Here is a 14499-nt window from a genome sequence, read left to right as displayed (position 1 = left end):
CTAGTTCGGATTTTTTTATCTTCTCTTCATGCGTTGCAGATCTTCTAGCGGCAGTATAAACTAATCAGAAATCGATAAGTAGAACGGGATTATATATAGTAGAAGTGAGTTCTCACTTGCGAAGAAACGTATCTCAACCCTCCACTGATCTAATTTTTGATTTCACGAAATTTTGTATCAATTGAACTTGAGCAACAGGAAAGACGCTTCCAAGAAGGCAGTATTGGTTCACAATCTTAGAAGGACTTTATTGAGTAAACACATATAGCATTTTGTTGACTACCAAAAAAGAAAATACATAGGTATAGTTTATATATCAAGTAAGGAACGCTCAATTATTGAATTTGATTTCTTCTTCTTTACTTTTCCATTTCATGTCAGAGCAGCAATTGCCACTACATAAATCCAAGATACGTTCACGTTCATCACCTCTGAGAGATTCAATTACCAAATGGAAGATACCTCATTATCATAAAAATTCTATTCCTAGTAAGTTAGAACTAGAGAGCTTCAATTCTACAAATCGTTCAGATAATAACACTCGTGTATCAAAGGAATCGAATTTTTTTAGTAGTTCCCCCATAGGAGAAAACACTAAAAAGAAAGTAACGGTCTCGAAGGAAAAGACTCAAAATAGAATATTTGTAAATTATACGGTAGAAGATAAAGATGATTTTTCATTAACGGATTCCGCATCATCAATCGTCGACCTGTATCCAAGAAGTATTGAGAACAAACCAAATCAAGAGACAATCTCCAGACTGGTTAACCTCCTCGATGAGTCCACTGATCTCACTCCCATAAATTTGCTCGATGATATTTCCACAGAACAAGTCAAAGTTACCAGAGGAACTACTAGATCAAAGAGTGCAGATTTGAAAATGATGCCCCCTTTAACTCCAATTGCAAAGCACGATATTGCCAATTCGAAAAACATATTCTTTGATAAATGCTGCACTGCTACTAATGCAATTTCACAATCGATGTCAAATCATATAGAAAATGATGCCATCACTGAATTTAATAAAATTTTCAGTCCTGATAAACGTAAGTCTGTTCCTATCATGGAGAAATGTGAAACGACACCATTATCCGCGAGTGATAATTTCATTGTCGGTGCTCTTTATAGGTACAGATTGTCACCGACTCATCGTGTAAATTCAACGAACTCACTGTCAAATTCTATGAATAAATATCTACCTTCAAAGCATGTCAAAACTCCAAAGAATACTACTTCCAGGAAGAGAATAAATAAATCGCCCAATTTGATTAATAAAAATGAGACATTTATAGACACAAACAGTACAGAATTGCATCGAAACAAAGCGTCTAAAAGTCTGTTGCATGATTCCAGAATTGATATGAGTTGGATCATTGAAGAATTGCATGAATCATTTGATGATAAATTATTGAGATCTCGTAATTTCTGTGAAAGCTCAATTTCTATAGCTAGAGGAAACTTATATGATGATTTTGATATAAGTTTTCATGGTTCAAATATACACAGCGGGCTTATTGATAATCCTAATGACACTACTGTCGCGAGTCAACAGTTTGATTTTGATAATTTTGCCATAACTTTACATAAATTGGGCACAATACCTCATTCAGTAATATCACATAATAGAATTGATGATGATGGCAGCAACACAGCGGCAGCTGCTGGTACGGCCAGTATTGTAAATAAGGCTACCATTAGTGAAACTAGTAATACGCGTGGGGACAATAATTTTAAGAATTTTTATATAGACTCTTTTGTTTAAAAATGTCATTACTTTTCGTAAAGTTCTGAGATATATAATGATGTCAGATCTACTGGTGTTGTTGCAAACAAAAAAAAGAAAGAAAGTACGCTGCTGTTTCAGTTCACGCCCATGTAGAGTAAAAATTCCGCTACGTACACTTTAATCTTGTCCACGCAAGGAGTACAGTGCTGGCATATGTATTGATCTTCAAAGTCTTCTAGGTCGTCGAGATCGAAATTTTCGGACATCGTTGACAGAGAGTCTGATAGACCATCTACTATTTGAGAAACAAGTTTAGCTTCTTTACCTGGCCTCTTTAAACCTTCTTTTACTACCATTTCAGAGAGGGGTAGATTTCTTTTGTATAATTTCTTTGGATGAGCAATGATTTCGATGTCTTTCATTGGATAAAGAATTATCGAAAGAAGAAAGATTCTTTTTGATAAACTATCTGTTAACATTTCTATCAAATCATATGTTGCAAATTCAAAAAATCCATTATACTTGGTATAAATTTTTCGTAAATGTCGTCTTAACACACCATGGCGATAAATGAAAGAAATAAGACCGATGTCTGGATTATTAATGATATTATATTTTTTTAAATATTCATCACCTGTCCAATCGAAGATAATACTCTCGATACGTACGTTATGAATCAATTTAAGCCCAATTTCAACGTCTTCATCATCGAATATTTTTTCAATTTCTTTGCTAAATCTTTCTCTAGCGACTCTTTTTGATAATAAGTAATGAATATCCGAATTTTGCATTGCCTTAAAAGTTTCTTGTAAAATTTTAAACCTATAGAAAGTTGCAAATCTAATGATTCTTAAGACTCTCAATGGATCGGCCGCTAATGTCTCATAAGGTAATGCAACAGTGTCTATTAATTCGTTTTCTATATCAGAAAGACCTTCTTTTGAATAATCTTCGATTTTACCATTGAAAATATTGTAATATAGAGTATTTATCGTTAAATCTCTTGAATATACGTCTTGAAGAATGGCGGCACGAGGAGATATGGAATCACCGAATTCAGTAGTGAGCGGTATCCCAGTGAAATCCAGGGTAATATCAAATAATTTAGTTGCAGCAATATCATAAGCTTTGCCTTTTTCTGAATTTGCCTTTATTATATGAGATGGTAAATATTGATTGTAATGTAAAGAATGGTATTTTTTTAAATGATTCATGAAATCTGGTCCCGTGAGACCAATGACAACGATATCTATATCATGTGGATTGTAACCTAATAATTTATCTCTTACCCAACCACCGGTGATCCAAATTTTAACCCAATGAAATTGTTTTAAGTCTCTAATAAAATCTCTTAGATATGAACACAAATGTTCTTCATCGTCGGATAAATTTATAGACATGTATGGGGGAGGGAAGTGGGTTTTGGAGTGTTATTGCGTCGAGTAAATATATATCGTTCGATGTTCCGATTACAATCTAATAAGACGATCGATGATGTGGCTATAGGTAAATAGCTGTAAAAAGAAATCAGGAACGGCCGGTAAGACCTAAATTATAAAAAAAAGCTGAGCCCTAGTCACATGACTAGGGCTTCCTCCCCTCCATCGGGGAACCCTAACTTTCTCCGGGAGACGGCTCCGTTTGAGCTTCCCGCTTCTGTCGGATGGCTGCCATTGTTTCCATTGTTTATTGGCACCATCCCTTCCCCTCCGAAGCCATACGCGGAGAATTCCCTGGAGAGAGTCTCCTCACATTTCGCGGAATTTCAAGAGAAAAAGAAAAAAAAAAAAGTAAAATTTACGGAGAAAGCCCTGCGTCGTGTTCGGACATTGCCAAGTGAAGAGACCGCTGCAGTGCCGATGGCCGGATCCAAAGTCAGCATCAGCACACACCTCTTGGACTCCTGCCGCTGCCGCTGCTGCAGGGACTTCTTCGCAAGCGTCAGCTGACTGTCAACTCACATTGCTGTGATGTCTTCTCAGGCAAACGATGCAATCACCAATAATAGACGATTTTGACACACGCCTTCCTCTTACCGCAAAAATGCTCTCATGATGAGCCATCGATTTTTGGCTTGGCTCCCCCCCGTCTGGATTCTGTCAATTCTGGTGAAAAGAGCGTAACGCATCCGCATGGACTTTTAGTATGGACAGTGTTGTATTGCCACTGCCGATAGTATTGGCTATTAATTAATAAATGTCAATGAGTGCTTCCGCAGAGGGTATCCCTTAAAAATTTATATATATTTTTAGTATGTAATATCCATAAATTGAACCGTAATAAAATTTATATCACATATATTCATACATATATATATATATATATACTATCACTACTATTACCATTTTGTCTTAAACGGGTTGATTTGAAATCCGTCATACTCATATTTAGAAAGAATTCAACGACAGTTATTGACTCCAATTTTTATTGCTGCTTTTTTTCAAATCGAAGGAGAATATTTTGATCACTGTTTGGGTTCCATCAATTTAAAGAGTATAAATACTGCGGATTATAAAGACTAACAAAGTATCAGACACATAATATCAACTGACATTATCCATTACAAGCCAAATACTATTAATCAGTACTACCTTTTTCGTCATCTTTTTTTTTGTGTCAAATAAAGTACTGCTTACTCTACTACTATTACTACTTCTCTCTCATCTTCCTATTAGTAAGCCCTTTTCAAGAAAAGTTACCTTATAGAGCATAAAGATAATAACAAATCAAGGTACTGCTGCTACTAAAGATGACTAACGACTCTGTACCAGTCTTCAGTCCATCTTATGAAGATTTTAAGAATGTTCCAAATTATTTAAAATCATTATCATTCAAATCAATACCTTGCGGAGTTTGTAAAATAATTCCGCCAAAAAAATGGCTTGATGAATTATATCAAAATGATATTATTTTGAATAGTAACAATAATAGTAATAATTCACAAATTATTAGTCAATCGGTTTTTACTAGTGCTAATGGAATTCATATTGTTGAAAATAATAATAATACTGGTAGGTCGTTCAACATTAATGATTGGAAAAATTTAACTACTTCTGCTACTACTACTACTACTACTACTACTACTACTACTACTACTACTGCTACTACTACTACTACTACTACTAATAATAATAATAATAATAATAATAATAATAATAATAATAATAATAATAACAATGATGATGACGAAGCAATTTCTTTAATCGAAAAAGATTCAATAGATAATACAATCAATTACAAAAATTGGAAAATTAATCATAATTTAAATGATTCTGCGAAATTTAATAATACAACTTTTAAAAATAATCTGGAATCAAAATTTTGGTCAGATTTATCCACTTCAAACAATATTTTATTGGGTCATTCAAATATTGATACTATTTTCCCAATTAATTTAAAATTATGGAATTTATCCCGTTTTCAAAGTTTTTCAATTAATTGTAATCATAGTTTATTTGGTGGTTTATGGAAATCATCTTATCCATGGAAATTTGAAAAAAATGATAATTTCTCAGTTAATTTCCTTCATACTGGTGCTCCAAAGCAATGGTACATTATTTCAAATAATGATATTTTAAAATTTTCGAATTTTTTAACTAATAATTTTATTAATGATTCAAATAATTGTCCTGCATTTTTTGAACATAAAAAAATTATGGTATCTCCATCAATTTTAATAGAAAATGATATCAATTTTGAAAAAATTACTCAAAATCAATTAGAATTTATAGTAACATTTGCATCAAGTTGTTATTCATCATTTGATTATGATTATAATATTAGTGAATCAGTTACTTTTGAACCAAATTTTGACTTTCAAAATACTTTACCAATTGTACCTTCATGCATTTGTAATAATAATACTAATAATAATAATGACACTAATAATAATATTGAGGGTTTTACATTAGATTATACTACGCAATTTTTTGATAAACCAAAACTATTAAATAATAATAATAATAATAATAATAATAATAATAATAATAATAATAATAATAATAATAATAATAATAATACTAATAATAATACTAATAATAATAATAATACTAATAATAATACTAATAATAATACTAATAATAATAATGTGGACGAGCATTTTGAAGATTCAAAAGTTGATAATTTATTAAATTTAACCAAACTACAAACTGATAATAATACTACTAATAATTTTCCTCCTCATCAATATTTAAGCATGACCCAAACCTTAAGTAGATTATCTTCTCCAACTTTAACAAAATTAATGGATTTCTCAACTACTTTAGAACCTTCTTCATTGAATGATTCAAATTTTAAATTGAAAAGAAAATTATCAACTCCACAATTAGCTCCAATAAATTACAACAACAACAATAACAGTAGTATTGAAAGTAATAAAGATAATAATCATTTTAGTAGTAGTAACATTACAACTACAAATCCAACTTCATTAGAATTACCAAGTAATCTACCGTCAAATACTTTATTAGATGATGAAGAAAATATGTTGGCTTTCAGTTTAGCTTCAATGGCGAATAGTGGTGCTTCAACACCTCATTTCAATTTACCACCATTAAATCCTTCTCCTTTAGGTAAAATTATTAATAATAATAATGGTAATAATACTACAACAAACGATGGAATTCCAAATCTCAATAATATTCCTTTAATGACGCATAATAATATCCATAATACTAATAATAGTAATAATTTATCAATATTTTCTCCAAATCCACTATCCTATTCAATAATTTCAAACAGTAACAATAACAATGTACTCGCAGGTTCATTGACACCAAGTAATATTACAAATTTGCCGCTATTGAAAAAAACATCAAATTTAATGGCATTAAATATTTCAAGAGAAAATTCAAAAAGTCCGAATAATCTTATTAATAATTCTACAAATAATAATAACAATAATGCTAATAATAATAATAATAATAATAATAATAATAATACGATCAATACTAATAATAACCACAATACTTTACCATTTATGAATGATTTTAGATCACCATTAGGTTTAAATCAACCATTAATGTATAATTCAATGAATCAGCCTCCATCTTCTGCATTGAATCCCGAAACTTTCAATTCCTTCAGTATTTCTCCATCATTTTCTCCATTGGCTAAGAGACCAAAATTAGAATCACATAATGCAACGACAAATATCAAATCAACTCAGCCTCGCAGATTAAATAATGGAATGACAGCAAATCATTCAAAATTTAGTCCCGAAGAGATTATAATATCAGAAAAAGGTAAAACTTATATGTGTCAGGAATGTAAACGTAAATTTTCATCTGGCCATCATTTAACAAGACATAAAAAATCTGTTCATTCAGGTGAAAAACCACATCCTTGTCCCAAATGTGGTAAACGTTTTAAAAGAAGAGATCATGTCTTACAGCATCTAAATAAAAAGATCCCTTGTACTGAAGAAATGCAAAATGTCACTGAAGTAATATGATCAATCATTATTTTTATTATTATTACTATTACTTTTCTATTTTCTTCTATTTTTTTTTTTTTTGTAACAAGACTTATTTAATTATAGCAATTTAATGTATTATTATTATTTCATAAAAATATTCTCTTTATACATTTATCAATTTACCATATTTACATATTTAAAAAGTTCGCCAATCAAATTTTCTACTGTAATCCTTCAATAATTTGGAAAATATTTTTCAATACATTACGTCTGACATTTGAATCATAAACAAGTACGCCTTCACCACAACCTTTCTTACCATTAGTCAACCCATCACCATAAACTAATCTAACAATGTCACTCTGTAACCCAAGTGGTATACTATTGAATTCACCATCAATGCCACTCGTCGCCAACTCTCTCTCCTTCACTAACCTTGAAGTATGTTCTAAATTGTCAGCAGCAACTTGCGCATTGTCAACAATAGATTTAGGAATCCCACACATTGAGGCAACATGCATACCAAATGACCCTTCACTCTCTCCATCCTCTAACTTATACAAAAATGTAACGTTTCTTGTCTCTTCATCAACAATAATACTCATTCTCAAAGGTCTTACTTGTGGATGCTCTTTAAAACTAGATCCTAAAGTACCATAATGTGTAGCGAAAAAGCCTAAGCTTTGTACATGTGTGGCTACATGATGTAGTACACTCTCAGCAATGGCAAACCCATCACTAGATGAACCACCTCTACCTAATTCGTCCAATACCAATAATGATCTATTTGTAGCCATATCTAAAATCTTCTTTGTCTCAGCTAGTTCAACATAGAATGTAGATTTTCCCTGCATAATATTATCATTAGCACCTAGACGTGTCATAATCCTGTCAACTGGTGTTAAAATTGCACTTTCACAAGGAAGATAGCAGCCCATTTGTGCCATTATTACCGCAACACATGTCATTCTTAGAACTGTAGATTTACCTGCTGCATTAGCACCTGTTAGTAACCCAAATTGAGCAACGTCCTTACCTAATTCTATATCATTTGGAATAAATTCTTTTACAGTGGTGGAACCCATATTGAAAAAAGGATGTCTTAATGATTTAAATTTCAAAAAACCATTCAATTTATCTCCCGTCTTTGCATCAAGTTCGTCCACAAATTCTGGTCTGCATGATGGTGAGCCTAAACATTCTGAAGTCCTGGTTAAGGCTATTAAACAGTCTACACTTGCAATTGCATGAATGGTTGGCATCCAACTAGTGTTAAAGCCTTTGTCAAATTTCTTACATAACCTGTTTTTAAGATCCTCTTCCAAGATCTTATGCGACTCGCGAGCCTCTGCCATTGCTCTTGCTAAAATCTTAACTTCATCTGAATAGTATCTCTTTGTAGATTTGTTTGCACCCATTTGAATCCAATTAGATGGAATTGATTTCACTATCATAGTAGGAACTTCGATTGTATATATTTCTTTACCAGAATCTTTATAATTGATACTGGAGCATTTGAATTTTTTTCTGTATTCATTCAATATGATATCTAATTCATTTTCTAATTCCTTTATATCATCCAATGACTTATCAAAATCTGCTTCAATCCCCCTATGTGGTATTATAATGCCTTCTTCTGATGCTTTATATCTATCGAAGACATTTGTCCAATTTTCCACATCATCATATAAAGAAGATGGAACCTGACTGATGTATTGCTTTAAAGCTCCCTCTAATTCAGTTTTGGATATTGTCTTGAGTAAATCACATATATCTTCAAAGCCTTGAATAACTTTGACAAAATCTTTTACCTTGATTGTACTGGAATGTATTCTTGCCAACATTCTTTCCAGGTCAGGCAGTTTGGAAAAGGCAACTTCTAACTTATCTCTTAATTCTGCATCAGACATCAAAATATCAACACTATCCAATCTTTTTTCAATGTCATTCTTTTGTAGCAAGGGATGCATTAACCACGTCCTCATCATTCTCTTACCCATTGGTGTAATGGCTCTATTCAATAATTTAAATAGGGTGCCCTTTTCTGTACCATCACAAGAGTTCCCAAAGATTTCAAGGTTTTGCAAAGTTACACCGTCTAAGATTAATGAGTTTTGAGATTTTATTGGGTTATATTCCTTAATATTCCCCATAGAGATCAGGCTTCCATCCAATTTTAGCCACTTTAAATAGTAGAGTAAACCACCAAAGGCACTAAATCCAGCACGCCTTTTTGCTTCGTAATATTCTTTTAAAATTTTGGGCCATTTTGAATAATCCTCGAAATATTTTGCGTTATCTGAAATAAGCTCATCATAAGTTCTATCAAAGTTATAAAATTCAGTATCTGGCTTTACATTGTTGAAAATTGCATTTGCAGCTGAATTAAACTTTACAATTTTATTTGCTAAGTTGCTCAAGTTATTCTTTTCGATGATAATCTCTTTGGGTCTTATCTGTGACATAATGGTATCTAATTTTGAGCATTCATTATCATCTTCAAATTCCAACATTTGTAATTCACCGGTAGCAGTATCAATAAATGAAATACCGAATATCTTATCAGGATGATTAACAGTAGAGTCATCAAAAGAATTATAAAAATCGCCAGATTCTTCTCTAACTGCAAGACAATAAGTCGCCAGATCGGAGTGCAGCATATCTCCATCGGTTAAAGTACCGGATGTGAGTACGCATTCCAGTTCTCTTTTAACAATACCTTTAGATCCTTCTCTCATTTCTTTGGCTAGCATAGATTCCCTTTGGTCAACTTTCGCGACTTTGTAACCATGTTGAATAAACTGAGAAGCCCAATATTCAAAGGACATTTCTGGGATACCCGCTAGCTGCATATTAGCTCTACCATTACCTGCTAATTTAAGATCAAATAAGGAGTTACCCAATAACGCATCCTTCTCATATAATTCAAAGAACTTACCCTTCTTAAAGAAGACAACACAATCCCACATTTTAGACTTTATTTCCCAATATTGTCTTTCAAATGGCGTGAACTTGTTCCATGCTGAAGAGGGAATGTGCAAAGTTCTTGGGTCATATTCTGGATCAGTTGGTGGACGGCCTTGCGCATCCGTTTCATTAACTAACCATTGATACCTCTCCTCATTTTGTTTTGTAAATTTATTTTGTTTTGATTTTATTTGAGGCTTTGGCGGTGAGTATTTTTTCTTTGCAGGTGGGGGTGTAAATGTTTTTAATTTTGGTTTTCTTTCGCTTGTTGCTGCAAATTGCATCAAGTCATCATCACTGTCTAAATCATCGTTAATGAAATCATCGTCCGCCTCATTTTTCTCGTCCTTATTTGGAATATATTCGTCTTCATCATCCTCGTCATCTTGCAATCTTTTAGCTCTTTTGCTTTTACGAAAAGACAGATCGTTTAGCAGTTCATCGTCATCATCACTGTCTTCAGCATAACTGACATTTCTCTTATTTCGTTTTGAGGTATTGCCGACAGTGGATGTAGAAATATCGCCTATACTGGAGTCTGTGTTTCCATGGATGGAGTTTTTACGTGCATTTAAAGTATTAATGTCAGGAACAGGATTTTTGTCGTTACTAACAAAAGATGTGTCAGAAGTATTTTTACTATCTGATACTGCAGTAGTATTTGAAAGTACACTAGGTGATTGAGACTGAATCGGTTGGGAGGATGCTTTTTCACCTTTGATTTTTGATACTGCTTTCTTGGTTGGAGTAGCAGCGGTTGTACCCTGTTTGGAAAAGAAGGACAATAAGCTTGACTGTTTCATCTTCTTCTGTGATGAAGTGTTGCCGTCTTTAGCCTTCAAGATTCTTGAAGTTTTTGGAGTTGATGGGGCCATGATTAAAAAAGGGTTATTCAAGTTACCTGGGCAGTAAATGAATGTAAAATGTATCTTCAGCCTCTACTAAACGCAAGCCCCTAATGTCTTGAGATGCGGAAGTATTAGAACTATGCAGAACAAAGGCTGTCGAAATTTATCAATAGTGATAATGTATAAAATAGTAAGAAGAAAAATATTTACAATCAAAATTGCATTCTTTCTAATTGACGCGTTTCTATTTCATATGACGCGTTCACTCATTTTAGCATCTCATCGGAAAAAAGACCGACAGGCTTAAAGAGAACAATCGATTAGCTTATTTGATAATACCTCTACGAGATTTAGAAGAATTGCCCATTCAAAATGCTTTAACAAACCATCAGACAACGTATATAGAAATATATATAGCATAGCAAGATTCCTATGTTGAAAAGATTGGACGTTTTATTTTTGAATTGGAAGCCGTTTACCTGCATTTCTGATTTGATCGATATGTGCTCCCTCAATCTTATATAAATTACAAGAACTTCAGCGATTAGCAAAACAGCCATATCGTAAAAAAGAAATATCTTATGTCGTCTGAGGTTTGAAGATATTTTATAGTTTAGTACTTAGAGGTCATTCGTTTCTAAGCTAAATTCGTTCAAATAATGAATTACGAAGGGAAACAAAAATGATTAATCAAGGCAACACAGAAAAAGGGCATTTCATTTTCCTAGTTATACAATTATATCAAAGCTTTAATAGATAGTGTCTAAGATATATGCAATACAAAAATATCTTAATGGATCTACGCTTGAAGCGCATGTTGGAAAAATTCAGGATCTTCCTCCAACGATTCTTTAATGATATCCAAACCACCTTGGAATTCACCATTTATATATAGCTGAGGGAAAGTAGGCCAATCGGAAAATTTCTTCATACTTTGTCTAATAGCGTCATCCTTCAAAATATCGAAAAATCCAAATCTAACTTGATGTTCTCTTAATATACCTACAATCTGTCTAGAAAACCCACATTTTGGTTCTGATGGGTTACCTTTCATGAATAGCATGACTGGCGCAGCCTTGACAAGTTTTGACAATCTGTCAGCTATTTCTTCTTCGGTCTCTGCCTCCTCATCTTCCTCTTCTAAACCGTCCTCATCTTTAGCTTGCTGATTCGAAATAAATTTCTTACACTCTTCTAAGGTGTTGATAAAATCTTTAGGATCAGCACCAGATTGCTCTTTTAAGATACTACCATTTTGAATTAACACAAAATATGGAACAGCATTGACATCAAATAACTCAGAAATTTCTGCATTTGAGTCGGCATCAATGGAAAGGAAAACTATATCTTTATTTGAAGGCTCCTCACTGACAGCTTTATATATTTCATTCATTTGCCTACATGGTTCCGCCCAACTTGTGTGGAAGTAAAGTGTTATTAAATGCTCACCAGACTCTTTGGTCGTCAATAGTGTGAATTCGTCTTGACTTTCAACTTCGATAACTGCCATTTTTTTTGCCTGATCTATGCTTATAACAATATTCACAAATGAAATTCAATGATAATTAACTTGAGTAATGTTTATTCTTACAGTACTTATACTTTAAGCTGTGGATGCGCTATTTTACAATTTCACTCGCAATTGCTGCAGCTTACAAATTAAGAATTTTTTATTTTTAATTTGAAAAAAAGAAAAATTAAGTAAAAAAAATACAAAAGAGGTCCTACCCGGATTCGAACCGGGGTTGGTCGGATCAAAACCGACAGTGATGACCACTACACTATAGAACCGCTAATTCTACTATTAATTTAATAAAAATAAAGCCAGCGAAGTCTTGCAGTTCTGAATTCCAACGGCCACAATGCAACAGCTTCCCAAATTATGAGAAACATAACATACCATAATTGCTACATATAGATGTAAAATAAAGGTACCCTAATTTAAAAATTTACTATTGCTGGTACTAACATATAATATACGTTTTTTTCGTTACATATCTCGCAGAACTGTACAAGTAACTAATTCGTTGTTAAGACACTGGATACGAACTATCGGACAATTTGAGAAGACAATTAGCAATATATTCTAGTCAAAATAAGATCATTTGCAAATGATCTATTAGTTACAGTTTTCCATAATATTATGAAAGTTTGATCAACAGTATGTGAGTACCTGCCAAAGTTGTTACGTAGGTAGGAGAACTTTATCTGGCAATCTAAGACCAAGGGTCTTTAATCTAAAGTACGGTAATATTTAACAAGATCGTTTGTTGCTAAATTGGAAACTGAATGTTTCAGTTGCAGAGTTGAAGAAACTTCTCTAATAATCATGAACAATTGGGCTCGGCAGTATTGAGAAGTACTCCACTGAAATGAACTTAAAAGTGTAAATTCACATGAGTAGAATCCGTTATTTTTCAAGCTGGGGATCTGGGTCATTGGCTGCACAATAAATGTCGAAATCAACCAATATCTTATGAACTTATATGTAATAGTAAGCACAATCTCAACAATAAGGCAACATTGATGATCTGCCCGTGCCTTCATAATTTTCCATGCACTGTCTTTCAGTATTAGAGATTGTTTTGTGATTTGACATGTTTTATTCGCCATATTCTTATGTAGCTTTTGAAGTAATATTGCATCGTAAATGTGGGTATTGATAGCATCTGAACCCTTATATGGGCCTTTCTTACAGTTATACCTACAATATATACCATTTAGTAACATAGAAATTACCGTATTGTTTTCATAAAGCCACTATATCTTTTGTCTTCCCATTTATGTGAACAAGTCTCTTAGAGAAGCCATTACAATGCTCTGGATGGCCGATTAAAAACTTTATGTTATCAGGCTGATATATATAACACTTTTTATAAGCATAAGAAAATGGCAGACACTGAAGCAAGCCCAGTGCTAACAAATTCTAAAACAATATTACTTCTAGAAATGCACTTCGAAGGGAATTTACATTAGACAAGTTGTTCAGACGTACCATGTTGCGCTTCTCACTCTTCTCGAAAGCCCTACATCAAATGGCATCATTCAGAAGAAATACAAACAACGAGTCTATCCCATTCTCAGAGCCAAACCATACTTCCGGCACGGGAGCAATGCAAGTCATCTCCTTTATGCGATTGAAAGTCATTATGATGACCGGCACGAATAAACGGTATTCTTGGAGAAACACCGCGACGCAAGACGCCGCGACTGTCATGAATATCCATTAAAAGGGTGAAGAATGTATCATCGTTATTGGAAATCGGATATTAAAATCATTTATCGTAGTGTGACAACTTATGGCTTTGACTCAACTTGTATCAGCTGACGTTTGACTTTATAGCGTCTATTTTCCGCACATTGTAATATATCTAGGTCTGCTCTCCCAATGATGCCTAGAATTATTTATAAATATATGATATAGCCATCCCTTGAATCAATACTTGTGAGAGTTAGAATGTGGTAAATTGACACAAACACAATACTATATAACCATTTCTTTTCTCGATTTAAGATGAACCCAGGGGGAGAGACACATTTA

General features: G+C 33.0%; 6 protein-coding genes and 1 non-coding gene across 7 annotated transcripts; 2 read left to right on the top strand and 5 right to left on the bottom strand.

The window, feature by feature from the left end:
- Nucleotides 1-374: 374 nt before the first annotated feature.
- KAFR0A02400 (uncharacterized protein) lies at nucleotides 375-1763 on the top strand (the record flags this gene model as incomplete). Its single annotated transcript, XM_003954764.1, has 1 exon — nucleotides 375-1763. The coding sequence occupies one exon, from the start codon at nucleotides 375-377 to the stop codon at nucleotides 1761-1763; it is 1389 nt and encodes a 462-aa protein (XP_003954813.1).
- Nucleotides 1764-1861: 98 nt separating this feature from the next.
- Nucleotides 1862-3127, bottom strand: KAFR0A02390 (uncharacterized protein; the record flags this gene model as incomplete). Its single annotated transcript, XM_003954763.1, has 1 exon — nucleotides 1862-3127. One exon carries the CDS (start codon nucleotides 3125-3127, stop codon nucleotides 1862-1864), a length of 1266 nt encoding a protein of 421 aa, XP_003954812.1.
- Nucleotides 3128-4476: 1349 nt separating this feature from the next.
- On the top strand, nucleotides 4477-7179 carry GIS1 (histone demethylase GIS1; the record flags this gene model as incomplete). The annotated part of the gene is made up of 1 exon (XM_003954762.1): nucleotides 4477-7179. The coding sequence occupies one exon, from the start codon at nucleotides 4477-4479 to the stop codon at nucleotides 7177-7179; it is 2703 nt and encodes a 900-aa protein (XP_003954811.1).
- Nucleotides 7180-7364: 185 nt separating this feature from the next.
- Nucleotides 7365-10985, bottom strand: MSH6 (mismatch repair ATPase MSH6; the record flags this gene model as incomplete). Its single annotated transcript, XM_003954761.1, has 1 exon — nucleotides 7365-10985. The coding sequence occupies one exon, from the start codon at nucleotides 10983-10985 to the stop codon at nucleotides 7365-7367; it is 3621 nt and encodes a 1206-aa protein (XP_003954810.1).
- A 772-nt stretch (nucleotides 10986-11757) lies between these two features.
- GRX3 (monothiol glutaredoxin GRX3) lies at nucleotides 11758-12468 on the bottom strand (the record flags this gene model as incomplete). Its single annotated transcript, XM_003954760.1, has 1 exon — nucleotides 11758-12468. One exon carries the CDS (start codon nucleotides 12466-12468, stop codon nucleotides 11758-11760), a length of 711 nt encoding a protein of 236 aa, XP_003954809.1.
- Nucleotides 12469-12677: 209 nt separating this feature from the next.
- KAFR0Atrna3Q lies at nucleotides 12678-12749 on the bottom strand. Its single transcript has one exon. It is a non-coding gene; the product is annotated as a tRNA-Gln (tRNA).
- Nucleotides 12750-13190: 441 nt separating this feature from the next.
- Nucleotides 13191-13688, bottom strand: KAFR0A02350 (uncharacterized protein; the record flags this gene model as incomplete). The annotated part of the gene is made up of 1 exon (XM_003954759.1): nucleotides 13191-13688. The coding sequence occupies one exon, from the start codon at nucleotides 13686-13688 to the stop codon at nucleotides 13191-13193; it is 498 nt and encodes a 165-aa protein (XP_003954808.1).
- Nucleotides 13689-14499: the final 811 nt, after the last annotated feature.

The sequence above is a fragment of the Kazachstania africana genome, chromosome 1 (genome assembly GCF_000304475.1).
Source record: "Kazachstania africana CBS 2517 chromosome 1, complete genome".
NCBI classification, from domain to species: Eukaryota; Fungi; Ascomycota; class Saccharomycetes; order Saccharomycetales; family Saccharomycetaceae; genus Kazachstania; species Kazachstania africana.
This window is presented reverse-complemented; position numbering and strand designations above follow the sequence as displayed.